Source organism: Hibiscus syriacus, unplaced genomic scaffold, assembly GCF_006381635.1.
Source record: "Hibiscus syriacus cultivar Baekdansim isolate YM2019G1 unplaced genomic scaffold, ASM638163v2 tig00001732_pilon, whole genome shotgun sequence".
Classification (NCBI taxonomy): Eukaryota; Viridiplantae; Streptophyta; class Magnoliopsida; order Malvales; family Malvaceae; genus Hibiscus; species Hibiscus syriacus.
The window spans coordinates 366,250-387,384 of NW_024061886.1; the positions used below are offsets into that span (position 1 = coordinate 366,250).

The 21,135-nt window shown below is 36.5% G+C and overlaps 1 protein-coding gene across 1 annotated transcript; it reads left to right on the plus strand.

Annotated features, from left to right (window-relative positions):
- The first annotated feature begins 737 nt into the window (after positions 1–737).
- Positions 738–18,806, plus strand: LOC120133428 (tRNA (cytosine(72)-C(5))-methyltransferase NSUN6-like). The gene is given in 14 exon segments (XM_039150012.1): positions 738–870; positions 959–1,086; positions 1,412–1,669; positions 1,671–1,758; positions 2,101–2,248; positions 5,294–5,431; positions 5,542–5,604; positions 7,036–7,157; positions 7,701–7,938; positions 16,186–16,397; positions 17,601–17,701; positions 18,038–18,119; positions 18,286–18,347; positions 18,461–18,806. Coding segments are annotated over 14 exon segments (1,833 nt in total). The 5' UTR covers positions 738–795; the 3' UTR covers positions 18,579–18,806.
- The last annotated feature ends 2,329 nt before the right edge of the window (positions 18,807–21,135 follow it).

Genomic DNA, 21,135 nt, shown 5'->3' on the forward strand with positions numbered 1-21,135 from the left:
CTGGGGTTGTAGCTGTCTTGATGATTTGGATACATGGAACCTCCCCTTGTGACCAGATGCCGTTTCAGTGTATCAGTTCTACAACACCATTTAGTATTGTCTCTGTATTCCCTGTACATGTTGTGGCAACCAGTTTGACTTTGACATCGAAGCTAAATGCCATAGTTGTTCATCTTGGAAGGGGTTTTCTAAAAAAATTGCGATAAAAAATCAATTTCTGTTGATTCTGGCCCATCAATGACCCAAGCTGCATGCAAAAACTAAACTGCCACATCATGGGCAGAGTGCTTCTTTCGAATCTAACTAAAGGATGGATTTAAAGTACAAGCGGGAAATGTCAGATTTCTTTAGCAGTCTATCCCTTGTCCATCATGTCAGGTCAAACTAAATAAAGCGAGTAACTTAACTGAAGAAGCTCGAAAATTTCTAACTCCATTCAACACACAGTAGAAACACATCATTCACGTACAGAAAACGAGGTTCACCCAAAGTAAACCCATAGGATAGAATATTGGCCTACTTTTTTTCAGCACTGGCAACCTTGCATCCATAATGAAACTGTTTCATGAAAGGAGCCATTTTCGAAGAGAAGCTGGCGCTCACTGCTTTGATATGGTTTCCTGGTTCCTCTCCCTTTCCTTCCAGCAGTATAGGCATTACAAAACCCACAATGATACTGTTTCCCTATTAACTTTGTGTGGGCTTACATGGGGCTTCGTTATTTCAGGTCCAGCCCACCTCAACTCTTTTCATTGTGTCAACTCGATTATGGTAAAACGTTGTTTCCTTCATTGAATGAAGAAGAAAGGGAGGGGTTTATTCGCAGCTTTCTGCCAAACCTTTCTCACCCTCCGAAACCCAACTTCTCAGGCACCTTCTCTCTCTCTTTCACTTAACGACCCGAAATCAATCCATTTTTTATATGTACAAATGATCTGATATGCTTTGATTTATGTAGACAAAGATGAGTGCAGCATCAGAGCGTTACAGTTACAACCCCATATTGCGATGGAACCCTCAAGTCGAAGATTACTTCATCAACGCATATGGGTCTTCCCATTTCGCTCAAATCTCCAAAGCCTTAACGTACGACGATTCTTTCTCTCCAAAAAAAGAAAAGGAAAAAGAAGCTTAGCACCTTATTTACTCCTTAGCTTCTTTCATTTTAGATTTTCCTTTTATATGAATTTTACTTTTATCTTGATGTTGCAGTTTAGTAATTTGCTCAGTTCTAATCACATACTGATGTTGTCTTTTACTTTATGCTTTTGCTTCTTTTTTCAATGGGATTTCATGGGCAAAATGCATTTACCGAGAAAAAAAAGATTTTAAATGGATAAAATGAGACTCCATTATCTTTTCATGCTATCTTCCATTCATTTTTGTGATGACATTGTTGGTTTTTGATTAGGCGGCCGTCTTGCTATTCTTGTATTCGAGTGAACACTCTCAAGTCCACAAGTGATGCCGTCATTGAGAAACTTTGGGAAATCATGAGAAAATCGGGGTCTCAAAATGATGTTGAAGACATAAATTTGAGAGAGACCAAAGCATGTAATGATATTGACTCGGATATAGCTGAGAAGCAGTCTAGCTTTCAACATGAGTTAATCAGTAAATGTCAGATACCGGGTTTAGAATATGTTGTATTTGTCAAGGGTTCTGGACCACAATATTGATGGTTATTTGCCCGACAAACCATCCAAGGAGGTACTTGTTAGTAGGAAATGTGCTGAAGCAGTTCTTCGAGGTGCTCAGGTACAGCTTGTTGATTCTAATGCGTAATTCAAGAGTTCATTTTTATCTGTCACTTAAATTTGGAATTTACAGGTCTGCAATTGCTTCAGTGCTTTTGCGAAAATACTTCCGGGTATTTTAGCAAATATGAAGGGGTTTTTTTAATGAGACCTCCAACTCTTATAAAAAAATTGCTTCAGTGCTTCTTTTCTAGTTAAAAATTTAAAATTGAAGCGTATCTTCTCTTTAAAAGGTATCAACAACTTTTCTTAAGGATTCCAGAGGCTTTGTAAAATTTCGTGTACTCATAATCAACTTAAAATCCATCCCTTTTTTCTTCTTCTCACGGTTGTTTATCTATAGGTATATGTTCCTGGGGTTATGGCCTGCAGTTCTCATGTTGAGGAAGGGGATCTAGTTGCAGTTTCAGTTGCAGTGGAGCAGCCTTCTCCTGATGGTGGATGGGGACTTGGTATAACACGTGGGACTGTTCTGCAGGGACTGCCGACAGGTAAGTAGTGTGTTTTTTGCTTTAATATCAGTGGCAGTGCTTTACCATTTTGATCCTTTGGTTTTTAGCAATTCAATGGTACATAGATTTAGGATATATCTTAACAAATGAAGAATATTACTATATTTCTTTATTTTTCAATGTAATTGATCTTGTTATAAACATTTGTAACCTTTCTTGTTGGAAGAATTAATTTAAGTGGCTATTAGAATGGCATGTGTATGATTGATCTTGCTATATGTTTAATTAAAAGTTAAAACTACCTTCTTGTTTTTTCTTAATTTATCTTGAAATTGGTCAAGATGTTGATGCTACCAAATTTAGGTGTTTTGGAAAAGGAAAGAGATACAGGGCTCACGACTGGATGCAAGACATAATATGGGCACCACCTGCTCACAAGGAATGATGCATCTGTATTAATTCCAATTTATTTCTCTAGTCTAGAGTAAAGTGTAATGTAATCTAATTTGAAGTAAATACTAGGGAAAAAAGGATATTTGGGTAAAAGAAGAGATAGCAATGTAAAGCCAAGCTCAATTGGAGCAACTGTTTAGTGGGTAGGGATTGAATTCTGAATCTTTTTTTTTTATAGAAGTTGGAGGTCTCATTAAAAACTCCCTTCATATTCTTCCACATACTTAGAAGTATGTTGAAGAACACTGGAAGGGAGAAAAGAGTACCTCATATTTTATTAAATAGAAGACCAAGTACAAGTGGTAACATCGAACCCTCAAAGGGGAATAAAAACCAGTACAGACCATATCACCTAAAAATCTTACATCTTCAAACAAAAACCCCTAAGACAATAACCCTATTTCTAAAATACACCTCAAGATGTAAGATAACATAGCAAATCAAAAACCAACAATTACAACCACAAACTAAAAAACGCCTCTGAATACAGCAGTCGAACAATCACAGTCCAATTTGAGGAACAAGTTCCAAAGAGATATCACAATCTTCAGAGACCTAAGAATTAGGTTTGAAGGAAGGGTCAACTTCATGCACCAAGATTTTGAATAAATTATCCCTGACCTTCAACTCTAACAACTCATCAATTCTCCCTTGAGCATTTGTGAGTATTTGAATTTTAGCCCGGTAAAAAGACGAAGGGAACTCACAACTGTTATCAATTGCTATTAATTTGCCCCACTTAGTAGCTATGTTTTTGAAAGTATCCCAATTCCAAGCGTGAAAAGGAATACATTCGCAAACTAACCATACGCCCCGACTCTCCACCACAAGACTCTCTGACCAAGTTTCCACTCTGAAAACCATTCTGCAAGAGTCTCTAACTTATCTTCCTTCACGCTTCTCAACAAATCCGAGTCCTCAAAAACCATTAGAACTACATTTCCAGCAGCTCTCATTAGCGTGAAACCCGCTAGTCCTTTGGCTTGTATTTGGTTAGCAAGATTACCAATCTTGATAAAGTTCTTGCACCACCCAACAAGACAGTTGTTCAACACTTGAAGTTTATCTTCGTCCACGGCACCCTCAACTTCACAGTGTTTAAACCTCGGAAGATCTTCCATCCCAGACTTACTTTGAACAGCTGTCGAGGACTTTCGCCAGAAAGACTGTCTAGGTTTATATTTAGCCAGAGAGACTCTAATTTTGTTGCCGTAAATATGATTACCATTCATCTTAGAAATCGCTGTCCTTGCTTCTTCAATTATAGCAAAGCGAATAAACCCAAAGCGAAACCCTTTCGAGTTTCTTTTTTGGGGAATGAATGCATCAATAACTTGACCATGTGAGCCAACTATAGATCCAAGTCTCTTCCAATGGATCTTCTCTGGACGGTTCTCGATAAAAATCGTGTAACAACCCTTTCTGAACCCATTGACGATATTTGGTTGGCCTTCCTTTGACTGATTATTTAACCCGTTTCTTCAACTTCCCATCACTTCGGACAATTTTACATTGGAATACCCTTTCGAATTGATCTCCTTGGATCCATTATGATCAACATGAGCAACAGACTGGCTTTACGTGTGCTAAAGATAGCTTTCCATTTCTATGTTTCCCTTCTTGTAAGCACTTCTTCAAAGGATTGGATGATAATGGACTATCACCCGACCTCGCTGAATAAGTTCCCAAATTTTGTTGATTTTGGAGCATAGGAGTGTCGGTAAGTGGTGCCGTCGGGCTCAACTGTCCAACCAGCCTCACGTGCCAAGGCTGGCAGAACATCGTTCCTAGCAGCATGCGGGGGAATTGGGAAGTTACCAAACTGCCTCAATCCGGCCAGCATGCGTCTGGTAAAAACTCGTTTGTTCCATTTCCGAAACTTTGACCTCTCCTTTTCTTTCTCATTTTCACGTATGTCTTTACTGGAGTAAGAAGAAGAGGCTGCACCGGCGGATCCAGAGGTTCTGAGAAAATTGCCTGGTGAAACTGATTCTCCTTCATTTTTAAATCCTTTACCCGCTTGTTCAAATCTGCCACTAGTGCTTTTAGAGCCTTTACTCTCGCTTCTAGTTCCTTGGCAAACTCCATAGGAAAATCATCGGCTGCACCACTGCTGTCTGGTTCAAGGAGTTGTGAAATCCTAAATGATGAAGGAGGGACGGTAGAATGCCTCACGCCAGCTGAAACAAACCCTCGAAGACGGCTGGGCTGAGACGGGGGTTGGGGTTCCATGGTGATTTCTCAGTTGTTTAACGATGCTCGACACTAGAAAGCTCGAGATTTGGTCGCAATAAGGCGCTGCGATCGGTAATGTGGTGGAGTCGAACTCGGCCGGCGGGAGGCGGCGTAAATCTGCAGTTGACGGAGTGTAGATCTGCGACGAATGACACAGTTTTTCGCAAAAAAAGGTCCAGATCTGTTTCACCTGGAGCAACGACCATCCCAGGAAAAACGGCGTCAAACGGTGGTCCGAGTATGGCGGCGGATTACATACTAAGTAATTAGTCTGGTTAAATCTGTTTGTTACATTTTATAACATTTATTGTATCTATGGTTTGTGTGACTGCTTGTTTCTTCTGGTGCTATGAAACTACTAAAATTTCTTGAATTATATGGTATGGTACACTATAGATCCCTTTTACTTTGAGCGAAATGGATTATACATCGGTCAAGGAACAACAATGTTGTCAAGAGCTGGGATCTTTCGTGCTTCTCAAGGAATTGCTGTTGATATGAATAATCGAGTATTTAAGTTGCCTTCATTTTATGGTATGATTCATCCATCATCTGAAACATGCAGATGCTTCAATAGACTTGTGGAATAATGTTCAAGTTCTGTATAATGTTTTCTCAAATTTTTGAATTGGTCTTTTTTACAGATGTGCTCGAGGGGAAAATATTTCTTCAAAACCTGCCCAGCATTGTTGCTGCTCATGCTCTTGGTATCCACACTTATTTAGAAGTTCTATTTCTTATTTACGAATCCTTTGTTTTTAAGATCTGAAATATCTTCGGTACTGAACTATTATGGAGTGGTTTGTACATTTTCTGGTCCCTGGAACTTAAATTAGGCACTGAAGAATATTACGGGGGATAATATTATGATAATGAAGTGGGTTTGAATGCAATCAGTTCATGTGTTCTTATTTTCTTGTCAGTTAGCATGCCAAGGTATTCTAGAAGTTCGAATCCCTGACCTTGGCCCTGTTACCAATGCTATAACTAGTTAATTAGAACAAATTTGGTAGGCTATATATGATGAGGAAGCCTCTTTTTTTGCAAGCTGATTCCTATGACTGGATCAGAAGAACAATATGGAAATTTCTTCATTACATAATGAACTTATTTTATGAACTGATCACAGCGGGAACATCTTTTTGTTATAGAACATGCTTTAACTGCCTTGGAATCTGATTTTTCTCATTAGGTTGGATGTTTTTTCTTTTTCTTTTCAATTTTATGTCAATTTTCCATTTTTTATTCTTGATTGAGCTTGGCACACATATCGAGATCTTGGTGGTGTTTACTTTTTAATAAATGAAGCCTACCGAAAGTTTTCAAGTCAGAAGATGTTGGTGATTACTCAACAAAAAGGTTAAAGTTTCAAGATTGTCGCCCATGCTAGCTAACATGCAATTAGAGTTAGTATGCCAATATTTTCTAATTATTACTTTTAATGATACTTACCAAAAAAAGCTCACTATCCTCCCAGAATAAAAATGGTTTCCTCTCATCAGACAAAGAGTTATCTTTCCTCCGTAAATACTAATGCTTTCCACTTATCATAGACCACGGTGAAGACGTAGTTTTTCGTACCGGAAAAGGCAAAAGTTATTTTCTTTTTGGATGGACAAGAAAGGACTATAAAAAATAGAAACACTAAAGATGTCTGATTTATTGGGTTATAGATTTTCCAACAAGGAGCTCGTAAAGTCAACTAAATTTTATATTAGGTTGTTATGTAAGGGTAGCATTTGTGCTGTGCTTGTCTACACATCAACTTTTGTGACGTGAAGTATTTGACCGAAGGCAACATTATGGATATTGAAAGGAGACGTACTTATTCTTTTAGGCTATTTAATGGTGTTGTATGAAAAATAATTAGCAGCTGGTACCATGGTTTTTGTTGTTTATTTCAAGTGCTTAGTTGCCCCTTTCATTTTTTGATTGAATTATAATTCTTGAAGGTGTAGATATAATCCTTGGAAAATGAAAGTCTGTCTCCTTTTTTAATCTTTTCCCTCTAAAGGATTGTCTGGTTCTTTGTCTCGATTATTCTTTGCTTGAGGTTTTCTTCACATACATGCTTTTGAATTGTGAAATTTTTGCATGACATGGTCATTACATTACATGTGCTCTTATATTTGTGTCAGATCCTCAGAAAGGTGAGAGGATACTAGACATGTGTGCAGCTCCAGGAGGGAAGACAACTGCAATTGCTTTACTTATGAAGGATGAAGGGGAGGTCATTGCAGCAGATAGATCTCATAATAAGGTGCTACTGTCTAACTAAACGAAGTAGTTTGTTATCATCTACCTTTGAATATGAGAGTATGAGACTTAATAGTTTCTAGGTTTGCTTGATTAATTGGTTGTTGATGTTGTAAACAAATGGCTCATGCTATTTTCTTTCAAAAGAATCTGCATAAATCTTTTACTCTAGGTTTAATCAGTGCAAAGTCCCTAATGGAGAAACACTAGCCAATCTTGTTGTGTATCTCTTGCTGGACTTTCTGATCAACTTCTCTCTGACATTTAACATTCATTCCTCTTGAGAAAAAAGCATAGGAAGGTACTTTGAATGGTCCTAATCAATTAATTTCATTGAGCATATTATATACTGCTGAGGTTCCATAATTGACTGGTCTCATTTCAGAATAAATATTACAAGCATGTAAAAAGTTGAGATCTTTATTAATTGTTACTTGATTGCTATGACAATTTCTTCTTTAATGAACTGTTGAGAGATGATGTATTATTTTTGGATCTGGAATCTATAATTTCTTTGTTTTGAGAATTCCAATTTCTTAATTTATAGGTGATGGATATTAAGAAATTGGCAGCTGAGTTGGGTTTGACTTGTATAACAACATATAAACTAGATGCTCTCAAAGCTGTTCGTAAAAAAAATGGGTCAAGTGATATGACCACTTTGTGCTATAACAAGGATAACAATGATGTAGTGGTTCAAAGGTCTGACTCAAAGCCTCTTGGGAATGGAGTGTCATCTACTACCATTGTAGGATCAAATGCTGATACAACTTGCAAGGAGAATGGTATGTAAATTGTCAATTGTTCACGAGAACATGTTTGTTTTCTTTTTTCTTTTTCATGTTTTGTTCGGAGGTGGAGGTGAAAGGGGGGAAATGTGTATTCCACATTATCATTAAAGAGTAAACATTCTTGAGATGAGATTCATGTAAGGTCTGTCTAATTCAATCTCGGTTATTGGATATAGTGTTACCTATTCATGTTAAGAAATTTTACTGTACCGTTATGTTAGATGCATCTAAAGGCAGTCTGAGCCTTGGTTTCATGCATGAGTGCATTTTGTAGTGTAGAAAGAAGCAAATTTTTTTTAGGATCAGTTTTATCTGATTAGATTACTTTCTTAGGAGATAAGAGTCTTTTTAGATGAGTTCTTAGCTGAAGAGTCTTGGGAGACAAGAAACCTAGTGGATAAATAACTCTAGTTTATGTAACACACGTTCTATACAAAAGTCTGTTTTTCCTTTTCTTAAGGTAAATAATATGAAGTGAAAACTCCTTTTCACGAAGATTCACAGGTAGCGCTGAAATTGTGTTAGGCTCTTGAGTCTTGAGTGATAGCTTTCTACACCCTTCTTGACAGGTCTCTCCTTCGCCTGCCAACTGAAAAATCAAACCATGTATTTGATTATCTTACATGATTGTTGCTTTCTTTCCTGTTGATTCCCAATAACTATGATCTAATAATAATTTTTAGTTCACATGTCTATCTTTGCAACACCTTTTCTTATTTTCTGAATTGTTGTAAATTCAATATTTTAGAACTAAAGTTGTGTCGATAATTTCTTTAGAGTAGTACCAATAGTTGTAAGTTCTTCGGAAGGATGGTTGTGTTATGATGATAGGAAAGTTAGGGTTTGATCGTGTTGATTTGGGGGAAATGGCGAAGGGAAGAATTGGGAAGCAACAACAGAAATTGGGGGGATCGAATGAATTTAGGGATTGACATGGAGGTTAGGGATTGAGATCCTATCTGAGGATTTGGGAATCGAAGTGAAGACATAATGAAGAGTAAGAGACACGGGTTGAAGGTTTAGGCGGGTGGAGTGTTCAGTTATTTAGACTTAAACCAATATAAGTTCAGGTGGGCTTATATGTTGGGCTTGAGTTATAATAATTTCAGGAGAGAAGTTTGGAGGGTGAGTCAGCTTAGGACAGTTATTTTGTTGGATTTGCTGTTATGACAGCTGATACTATATATATATATAATTTGTACACATCCTTTAAGGGTTATCTTATGAATGAATACAAGTTTTTCTGTATCTAAGTCTTTTCTATTCTAAAATCCCTAAAATTCTTCTACATTCTTATCCTAAATCATAACAAATTGGTAATCAGAGCTAAGTTTTGTGATCCAAAAATTCATTTTTCACTCTGGGAAAGACAAGAAAGATGCAAAAGAAGGGAACCATTGAGGTACCAGAACAAACATTAGAAGTGAAGGAAGAGATCTTACCATCTTGGTGGGTTGAGCAGAAAGCAGAGCTGGAGGGAAGGATACAAACCTTGGAGGAGGGGATGACTGAGAACAGGGGCTATTTGCAGAGAATCCTACAGCTGGTCAATCAGGCAGCTGAGGAAAAAGACTCACCTCAGTCAGCAAGGAGTCGACCATCAGCAGTTGAAAAGAAAAACAAAGGTGAAGGTAAGCAACCATGTTTAGTTACGGTTCTGAGTGAGCATGAGAAGTATACTTTTAAACCTAATGAACCGGGGATATTAGCTGCTAAACCTGTGGAGTTTACTAGCCTCTACCTTTTAATCCAAAAGTGCAAGAAGAAAATATTATGGGCAGTTCTAGTGAGATTAAAGTAGACAGTAATGGTTTGTTTGGGAGTTCTGGGACTATTTTACCTCGACCTAAATTGGAATTACAGATGTTTGATGGCAGTAATCCCAGAGGATGGGTTAGAAAATGCCAGAAATATTTTAATCTTTTGGGAGTTCCTGAGGAACAGAAACTGGATGTGACTGCAATGTATTTGATGGGAAAGGCTGAGACTTGGTTTGATGGCTATATTATGCAGAAGCATAGAGTGACTTGGCATGAATTTGAGGCTGATTTGTGTCATAGATTTTGTGACAGAAACTATTCAGATATCATTGAAGAATTTAATAAATTAATGTAGAAGGGTAGTGTAGAAGAGTATCAAGAAAAGTTTGAGGAGTTAAGACCCTATTTGCTACAACAACATATGCATTTAGGGGAGGACTATTTTGTTTCCAGCTTCATCAGTGGTCTTAAGGAGGAATTAAAACATAAGTTGAAAGTGTTGGAGCCTAAGAATTTATCTGAAGCTTATAAGCAAGCTAAACTATATGAGTTAGCTAATGAGATTGAAGGGAAGAAGTACAAATCTCCTAGTAAAATTTTTTCTTACACTCCTTCAAACAGTCAACAGAACAGTGGTAATAGGAGTTTCTTACCTAAGTCAGTTCCTCCTAATACCAATCCAAAACAGACTCTGTTGGATTATAGAAGAGCTAACAATTTGTGCTTTAAATGTGGAGCAAAATTTGTTCCAGGGCATCAGTGCAAAGTCAGACAGCTGAACTGTATGGAGGAAGAGGAACCTACAGATTCTGAACAGGATTTAACAGAAGGTGAGAATAGAGAAGTAGAAGATCAAGCTAAAGAAGCCCTGGAAATTTCTATCAATGCTATTACAGGGAATGTGGGACATACTACTTTGAGGATTCAAGGTCTTATCAAGGGAAAACCCATTAATGTGCTAATTGATAGTGACAACACCCATTGTTTTGTAACTCCTCAATGGGCCAAAGAAGGGGTTGAATTGGTTCATACCCAGCCATTAGTTATTACAGTAGCTAATGGGGAGAATCTGTTTAGTACGGCTAGAAGCAATAAAGTGAGTTGGAAGATGCAGGGCTATGATTTTCAGCATGATTTCAGAGTGTTATCTCTGGGAGGTAGTGACATGGTATTAGGGGTAGATTGGATGGAAGAATTTAGCCCTATAATGATGGATTTTAAAACTAAAACCATCAGTTTTGAGAAAGATGGAGAAACTGTAGTTATAAAAAAGCTGCCATTAATCAGATCTATCACAGATGAGAAATTACAAAATTTAGCAGAAAAAGACTGAATTAAGTGAGGAGATTTATTTGCTAAGTGCTGAAGCAGAAGACAGGGTAGTTCCTTTACCATTACAAGAACTCCTAGAAGAGTTTAAAGAAGTTTTTGAAGAACCAAGGGGAATGCCTCCTAGTAGGAAACATGATCATGCAATTGTCCTTAAACAGGGAACACAACCAGTAAACCTTAGACCTTATAGATTTGCTCATCATCATAAGGCTGAAGTTGAGAAACAGATTACTGAAATGCTGTCCTCTTCTATTATTCAGGTGAGTAAAAGTCCTTTTGCTTCTCCATGTTTACTTATTAAAAAGAAAGATGGAACTTGGAGATTGTGTGGATTATAGGAAACTTAATTATGCTACAGTTAAAAATAAGTTTCCTATTCCTATAGTGGAGGATTTGTTAGATGAATTGAATGGGGCTGTTTTCTTTTCAAAAATTGATTTGAAGTCTGGATATTGGCAAATTAGAATCAAGGAGGAAGATATTTCTAAAACTGCTTTTAGGACTCATCAAGGACACTATGAGTTTAAAGTAATGCCTTTTGGTCTTACTAATGCTCCAACTACTTTTCAAGCTTTGATGAATGATTTGTTTGGAGCATACTTAAGGAAGTTTGTTCTTGTATTTTTTGATGATATATTGATTTACAGTCCTAGCTTGGAAGAGCATAAACAACACTTAAGAACTGTGTTGGAGGTTCTGTTGAAAAACAGGTTATATGCTAAAAGGAGTAAGTGTTTCTTTGGACAACAACAGTGGAGTATCTAGGGCATGGGTTTTGTTGGTCTGAAGAAGCCATAACAGCTTTTGAAAAGCTAAAGGAAGTTATGTGTAATGCTCCAGTTTTGGCTTTGCCTAATTTTGAGCAGAATTTTTTTCTCAAGCAGGGAGACCTATAGCCTATTTGAGTAAAGCTTTGGGTCCTAAGCATGCAGATCTTTCAATTTATCAGGAGTATTTGGCCATATTAATGGCAGTTTCTCATTGGAGGCATTATTTGGAGAGTTGTTCTTTTGTCATTAAAATAGACCATGAGTCCTTAAAACATTTACTTGATCAGAAGTTAACTACAACTATCCAGAAGAAGGGACTTACAAAGTTATTGGGGTTGGATTATATTATCTAGTATAGGAAGGGTAAGTCTAACAGAGCTGCAGATGCACTCTCTAGACAGCAACTGGATTCTGGTGAATTTGTTCAAATGGGAGTTACTGTTATAACTCCTACTTGGGTACAGGATATTGAAAAGAGTTATGAAGATGATGTTATAGCCCAAGAAAAAATTCTTATTTTGGTTATTAAGCCAGATGAGCTACAGGACTGGAAATTATTGAAAGGAGTCTTGTATTTAAACAGTAGAATTTATGTGGGCAGAAAAGGGGATTTGAGGCAGAATATAATTGTGGCTTTGCATGATTCACCACAAGGAGGTCACTCAAGTATTCAAGCTACTTATCAGAAAATTAAGTCTTATTTTTTCTGGCCAAGAATGAAAATGCAAATTCAAGAGCATATACATCAGTGTGATGTGTGTCAAAGGACTAAAATAGAAAATATTTCTACGCCAGGGTTGTTACAGCCTATTGCAGTCCCAAACAATGCTTGGGAAGTGATTACAATGGACTTCATTGAAGGTTTGCCATCTTCCACAAAATATAATTGCATTTTGGTGGTGGTTGATAAATTCACTAAATATGCTCATTTTATGCCACTATCTCATCCCTATACAGTAGTGGAAGTTGCTAGAGTTTATCTTGATCAGGTTTTCAAGTTACATGGTCCTCCTAAGGTGGCTATTTCTGATAGGGACAAATCTTTTACTAGTCTGTTTTGGCAAGAATTAATGAAGCAATTGGGTTTAACTACATTATTTAGTACTGCTTATCATCCTGAGACAGATGGCCAGACAGAGAGGTTGAATCAGTGTTTAGAACAGTATTTGAGGTGTATGTGTTTCTTGAAATCAAAGACTTGGTCCAAATGGTTAGCTCAGGCTGAATGGTGGTACAACACTAATTACCACTCTGCTCTACAAATGACACCATTTGAAGCTTTATATGGGTATAAAGCTCCTAATGTGACATGGACAACAGACTCTAGGGTGGAGGTAGTACAGAATGTCATGCAACACAGGGAACAGTTAAATTCATTACTACGAGAGCAATTACTTAAAGCTACCAACAGAATGAAGCAGATGAGTGACAAACATCGAACAGATAGGGAGTTTCAAATTGGGGATGAAGTTTACCTGAAGCTCCAACCCTACAGACAAACATCACTGGCCCTAAGAAGAAATTTGAAGCTTGTTGCTCGTTATTTTGGTCCCTACAAGATACAAAACGGAATTTGTCAAGTTGCTTATAAACTTGATTTGCCAGCAAATTCGAAGATACATCCAGTTTTCCATGTAAGCTTACTTAAGAAGAAAGTAGGGAAAAAGGACTTATCTCGATCGATCCTCCTAAGGTCGCGTCCGATGGACAACTGAAGATTTACTCAGCCCTTGTTTTGGATCAACGAGTGATTATAAGACAGAATCGAGCAGTCATTCAATTGCTCATTCAGTGGACAAATATGGGAGCAACAGAAGCAACTTGGGAGGATTATACCGTATTGAGACAACAGTTTCCTCAGTTCGATCCTTGGGGACAAGAATCGTCTGGAGAAGGGGGTATTGTTATGATGATAGGAAAGTTAGGGTTTGATTATGTTGATTTTGGGGAAATGGCGAAGGGAAGAATTGGGAAGCAACAGCAGAAATTGGGGGAGGATCGAATGAATTTAGGGATTGACATGGAAGTTAGGGATTGAGATCCTATCTGAGGATTTGGGAATCGAAGTGAAGACATAATGAAGAGTAAGAGACACGGGTTGAAGGTTTAGGCGGGTGGAGTGTTCAGTGGGCTTATTTAGACTTAAACCAATATAAGTTCAGGTGGGCTTATATGTTGGGCTTGAGTTGTTATAATAATTTTAGGAGAGAAGTTTGGAGGGTGAGTCAGCTTAGGACAGTTATTTTGTTGGATTTGCTGTTATGACAGCTGGTACTGTATATATATAATTTGTACCAATCCTTTAAGGGTTATCTTATGAATGAATACAAGTTTTCTGTATCCAAGTCTTTTATATTCTGAAATCCCTAAAATTCGTTTCAGGAACTTTTAAGGGAGGCATTTTAAGGGATCATCTTGGTGCAATATTAGGAACTTTTCAAGAGTCAGAGGGTTCGGGTCCTCCAACTTTGAAGGAACTTAAAGCTATTCAAAGGGGACTTGTTTTCTCATCTATCCAAGGGAGGGAAAAATTTCGTTTGATTGTTGAGAGTGACAGTAGGGTAGCTGTGGACTAGATTATTAAAGCTGATTCTTGTCCAGCTGTGTATGCTTATATTGTTAAAGATATAGTTGTTAAACTTAGGTTTTGTGGGGGATTTGTTAGATGGGTTACAAGAATAGCTAACATGGAGGCTGATGCCTTAGCAAAAATTGGTATAGGCTGAATTTTATGTATTTTGGTTTCGAGCGATTATTTGTAAGGGTTATTGGGTTTTCTTCCTCTAGGCTGTAATTCCTACTTTATTCAATAAAGTTATAAGGCACTCTTTTCCATCTTTAGCTGATTAAGGAGTTTACACATTAACTCCATTAATCAAGAAGGTGGTTTTTAATTAGGCCTTCAAATCTTATAAAAAAAAAATCCCTAAAATTCTTCCATATTCTTATCCTAAATCATAACAGGCTGATTTGCCTACATGCTTAAGGATATAACCGGTGTCAAATTATAGGTTAAAGTTTTCCACACTAAACAAATTGTAAATTTTCAACTCAAAGACATTTTTGCATCTGTATGAAATTTTATATTGTGTATGAAATTTTATATTGTGTGCTTATTGTATTTAGACTCTATTGGAATTGTCTGAAATGATAATGGAATCAACCTTTAAGTCTTCTCTCTTGCTAAGAATCATGAAAATGAGTTTCTTTTATATCTTCCAGATTTGATTTCATTATATTTTTTTTATAGGAATTGAAGGCCTCGTTAAAAACCCCCTTCTTGATTAAAGGAGCTTGTAGAGAAGCTCCTTAATCAGCGGAAGGAGGAAAAGAGTGCCTTAAGGTTTCATTAAACATAATAAATTACATAAGATACAACCAGAGAGCCACCCCCAACATAGACAGAAAACCAAAAACAACCGAATACAACCCTCTACAACAACACTAACAGCCTGATATATCAGCTGACACAATCCATAGAATCCAAATTCTAACACCAAAGCCATGAGCTTCCACACGATAAGAGTACAACAAAGCAACTTCGGAGACTCCATCCTCCAACTCCCTAATCAAAAAACATATTCGAGTCCCTAGAAAGTAAACGCTACATATTGTTACTTGAATCAACACAATCTCACCCTTAAACATCCAACAAACCTCCTTAGATCAGAAAAATAAAACCTTTGAGCCCATCCCTCGTATGATCCTAGATAAGAACCTCATCTCGATCTACATCCTCAGAAAACAGCAAAAAATCAACAGAAGGGGATTGAGACGCACCTTTCAATACTTCCACTGTTATAATGTTCCGAAATCAGAAACACATGTGAGCCTTTAGAATCATCAGACAAATCTGCCTCGCGATGCACCTTACTCTGATTAATCATGCTACGGCAGTCAGTAGTCATCCTTTGGGAAGCCGTATAATTCTCTTGAGAAATTTGGATAGATGTGTTTTTAATGTTTTTCCCCTCCTTTACTCTCCGGTTCTGCCTGGCCTTACCCTTGGATCTTTTGAATGCACAATTATTTTTAAGTCCCACATTAATCACTTCCTCCACCACCTATGACTCTACTCGACCATCCAACATGGGGAAATCTATTAAATAATCCTTCATTTCATAATTTGCACGTGCAGACTCACCAAATGCACAATTATTTTTAAGGGCCACATTAATCACATCCTCCACCACCTTTGACTCTACTCGACCATCCAACATGGGGAAATCTATTAAATAATCATTCATTTCAAAATTTGCACGTGTAGTCTCACCACTTTTCATGTTATATAATACTTTCTTTACCTTTTTTGTTTTGCACGAGTAAAATGCTTAGAGAGTAGAATTACATGTTTGTCTCTGATTCTCAATGTTTTATAGTTAACAATGAAAAGGCGAATGAGAGAACTTATGCTAGCAAAGCTGACATTAGGAAGACCATGCGAAGAATGAGGAATGGCCCAGGGAGAAATCAAAGTCTGGGTGGCAGAGTTGAGAATTCTAAAGGCTTCCTTCCTAACAGCTTTGATCGTGTCCTTCTTGACGCTCCTTGTTCTGCTCTTGGTTTGAGACCTAGGCTATTTGCTGGAGAGGTAGGGCATTCTGTTTATACTAGTGACAAACTGATACTTGTTCTTCTGGGTTATTTTGCCGCAATCTAAATTCTGTTCGTTCCCATGCATAGAATCAGTAGAGATGAAATCTATGTCCGTGATGTAACCGCTTCTAAGTTCTGTCCACTCCTATGCATAGTATTAGTAGAGTGATAAATAAATATATGTCTCTAATCTTTCTGCATTCCACATTCTGTCCATTCCCATGCATAGAATCAGTAGAGTGATGAAATCTATGCCCGTGATTCAGCTGCATTCTAAATTCTGCCCGTTCCCATGCATAGTATCAGTAGAGTGATGAAATCTATGTCCGCAAGGCAACTGCATTCTAAATTCTGATCATTCCCATGCATAGAATCAGTAGCGTGATGAATATCTATGTCCTGAATCTTAGTGCATTCAAAATTATGTCCATTCACATGGTTAATATCAGTAGAGTGGAAAATATTTATACCCTTCACTCAAGAAATGATTTTTATTGTCTTCGAAGGTCTGGACTATTCAGAAGACAGTTGTTGCAAATATATTATATACATATACACATTTTGTCTGTGAACTATCAACTATGTTGTATTGGCTTGTTGTTACTTGTGAATTATTAACCATTAGTTTCTGCAGTTTCATAAATTGAGCTCTATTGTATATCTTCAATCTTTCTGTCCTTCTACAAGGATTTTGGCTGGTGATTTATTGTTTCTACATTCAGCCTCTATATTTTCATTTATTTATTTGTTGAGGGTGGGAGGACTGTCCGATATGATATCTATATAACACGGGTTTATATAATTTTTCCCAAGTTTTATATATTTAGAGTCTTTGGAAGGTCATATCCTCGTACCCTTGTTTTTGGGTGTGTGTTGGATATGAGTGTGGAACACAAATCCTTAATGAAAATTTAAGAGTCAAGAGTAATGTAGGAATGTTGGGTTGGGGATGAGTAAAGCATACAATAGTTGCACCTATAAGGTGAGACTTGTAAGTTCACAAGGAGATGATAAGAAAATAATTCAATAGTCTTATCCACAAGATAAACTCATTTTCTCAGTTTAAATCATATAAAAGTTAAATAACTTGCATTACTTTTTTTTTCTATTTAATCATCATTTTTTTGTTTTGATTTAATAGAAAGTAATAGAAGCCTTATTTGAATTTGATTTGAATGCTGATTTTCTTTGCATACAGGAAACGATTGAGACATTAAGAAACCATGCGAAATATCAAAGGAGAATGTTTGATCAGGCTGTTCAGTTGGTTTGCCCTGGTGGAGTCCTTGTGTACTCAACGTTAGTTTGCTTCCTTAGGACAATTTTATATTTTTGCTTCAATCTACTCTTCTCATAATAGGACTATAAATGTTTTATGTTGCTTGCATTATGCATTTCTTATTGGCTGGGTGTGCTTTCTAATAAAATTTTGAGGTAATTAGCTGTTATTACTGAATCCTTATTTTGTGAACTTAACTTCTAAGGTTAGGTGATGTTTTTGAGATTTGTAGTCCGTGCTTCTAGTGTTATCATACTTCACTTGTTCATTTGTTTTTTGTTTATCAAGTGATGGAAGATTTAAACTGATTTTTGTAGTTTTAGTCGCGAATAATTTTCACATAATGTTAAGTTTAGGTGTACAATCAATCCTGGTGAGAATGAAGCATTGGTCCGGTATGCTCTGGATACATACAAGTTCCTGTCTTTAGCTCCACAGGTAAGATGCCTTAAATTTAACTAAACCTTACAACACATTAAAACTCCAGAGAGAGTTGACTAATATTTGTATGGCTTTCCTTCTGAGGTCTTACCATTTAGTTACAAAATAATGCTCAATTATCAATGTTAATTAGCACTCTGATGAAACACTAGTCTTTTTCCAGCATCCAAGAATCGGAGGAGCTGGTCTTGTCGGTAGTTGTAAATTTCCAGATGGATATGTTGAGTAAGTATTCCTTGTTACACATTGTTTCATTTTTTAGAGATAATCAAGTACAAAGTTATATGGCGAAGGTGATTTATAAACTGTATACTATAATGATATTTGATACTATACAGAGAGTGGCTAAGACCAGGAGAGGAGGAACTGGTTCAAAGGTTTGATCCCTCATCCCCAATTGATACAATTGGCTTTTTCATAGCCAAATTTGCTGTAGGCTCCAAAGATGACATATGAACTCAATGAGTTGCAACCATTTAACAAATGGGGCATTTTTGTTGTTGCTGTAGTATTTACTTATTTATTCAGTTTGACCCCGAGATTGTAGTTTATGATTTTTGTGTCCCTTGCTGCAATAATGTAATATAGTCCTGGTCGGTTTGTTTAATATTTTCTTTATGCTTTTTTGCACAACCATTGTAGGGTAAATAAGTTAAAGATTTATTATGTCAATTCGTAAATCAAGGTAACTGATTTGATGTATGATAACACCAACATACGCCAATAGAAGAATATATAAAGTAGATTAGTTTTTCTTTTTTAAAAAAATCTATGCTTTATATCAAGTTTCTTATTAAATTAGTTTAGTCAAATCAGTTTAGTTATAAATGGAACGTTTCCAATCGTCTATATTGCAAGTAGGGTTGCACATTTGTCGGATTTCAATCCGATCTGGATCGGCTTTTATCCGATCCGGTTTTTTCTATAGAAAAAAACCGGTTTATAAAATAACCGGTTCGGTTTCTAACCGGTTTGGAGGGTTGGATATCCTAACCGGTGTAACCGGTTTTGGTTTTAAAAAAATTGGTTTTTTTAAAAAATCGGTTATAAAAAAACGATTTTAATATTATTAAAATTACATCGTCATCAATTGTAACAAAGTTTACGATAATTTGTTGAAAATATTTTGATATTTCGATATAACAAATTAAGTTAAATGAATTTTAAGATTTTTCAAATGATTTTTTAAGTATATTCGATAATTATTCGAATATCAAAATATTACTCCAAATATTTCAAAAATCATTTTTAATCCTTACTTAAGTGTAAAATTAAGTTTTAATCTTAAAACAATTTCAAAATAATCTTTCAAAGTATTTCGAATTATTTCAAAGTCAAAAATTCCAGATTGCTCATAGGGAATCGATTTCCCCCAAGGGGTACCGATTTCCCCTGAATGGTTTGGCTCCGAGATTTTCAGAATGCTCGTAGGGAATCGATTTCCCATAGGGGTACCGATTTCTCCCTATTCAACGGTCGAAATATTTGAATTTTACACTTAGGGAACCGATTCCCTATGAGAGGGTACCGATTCCCCCCATGCTCCAAGCATTTTTATTAAATGTTTTCACACTTAAACGGCTATATTATCTTCATTAATTATCCCTAATGTTCAGAAGTGATTTAAGGTGTATTTAAGCAAGCTTAGAAGCCATTGATCAAAGACAAGAAACATCAAGCAACTAGAATCAAGAGAGAATCAAAGAGAAAGCATCAAACCTCAAGTTCGATAAATTTAAATACTTAATTAACTCAACATAATTGAAATACTTAAATACTTCCAAGTTTGATAAATTCAAATACTTAAAAACTTCCAAGTTCGATAAATTCAAATACTTAAAAACTTCAAGTTCGATAATTGAAACAAAGTTTACGATAATTGAAATAAAGTTTAAAAATAAACTACATTGCCATCTCTTCTTCATCATCTTCGCCTTCTTCGTTTGGAGGGGATATTCTAAGTTCGACTTCTTCAATGTGTAAGTTTGCTTCCAAATCGGCATCAATTGCATCTTCTAGGGTGGTGATATGTTGCTTACGAGCCGCTCCATCCAAATAATCCTTTAAACAAATGCATACTTCCACCGACTCAAGACTTAGTCTTGATCTCGTTGCGATATAACCCTGCCACTAACAGAAAAAGCGGATTCCGAAGCTACCGTAGAAGCTTGGACGGTTAGTAAATCACGGGCCATGACGGCTAGAATCGAAAATTGTGTTTCCTTTTCTTTCCACCAAGCCAAAATATCCAAACTTTCAAACTCTTCAAATGTCATTTTTGATAGAAAATCGCATGACATGTAATTTCCCAACTCGCTACTTGGGGTGGTAGTACGTGATCGTTTGGATTGGGAATTTACAAGAGTGTTAAAAAGATTCAAATTTATGTTACTTGGACGTCTACTAGATGATTCCGCATTCATTCTCATTTGATCGTGTATTACATTACTTGATCCGTATTTAGTTAAATAAATTGCAAACATGTCTCGAAAACATTTGTTAAAATAATTTATTTGGTTTTGGACAAAGTTGGGTTCATCATCGGTTAGATTAAAAGCAAACGCAATTTGTTCAATTAGTGTTTCAACCCCACCAACATTTAACGTTAGGTTTAAAGCGGCGGAACAAGTAAAAATAGGGGGAATCTCCTTAAAATATTTTAAAAGTTTTTCCTTCATTACAAAGCCAATTTCTTGAAAAACTTCGGTTTCAAATTCAAAGTCATTTAGTCGAGTAGCCAACAAAAATATTTGATTAAGAACCAACGGGCTAGTAGGGTAATAAACACCGGATAAAAAAGTTGTTGCATTTTTAAAAACCCCAAGCAAATCGGTTATTTTGGCTATAGTTTCCCAACTCGAATCCGGATAAATGTTTGGGACATGACCCCTCTCGAAAAGCCGATCGTGAAATGTTTGCAATGTTTCCCTTTGCCTTAAGGCAGTATGCATCATCATCTAAGTTTAGTTCCAACGAGTTGGACAATCCAAATTAGGACTCAAAGTTTTTTTAT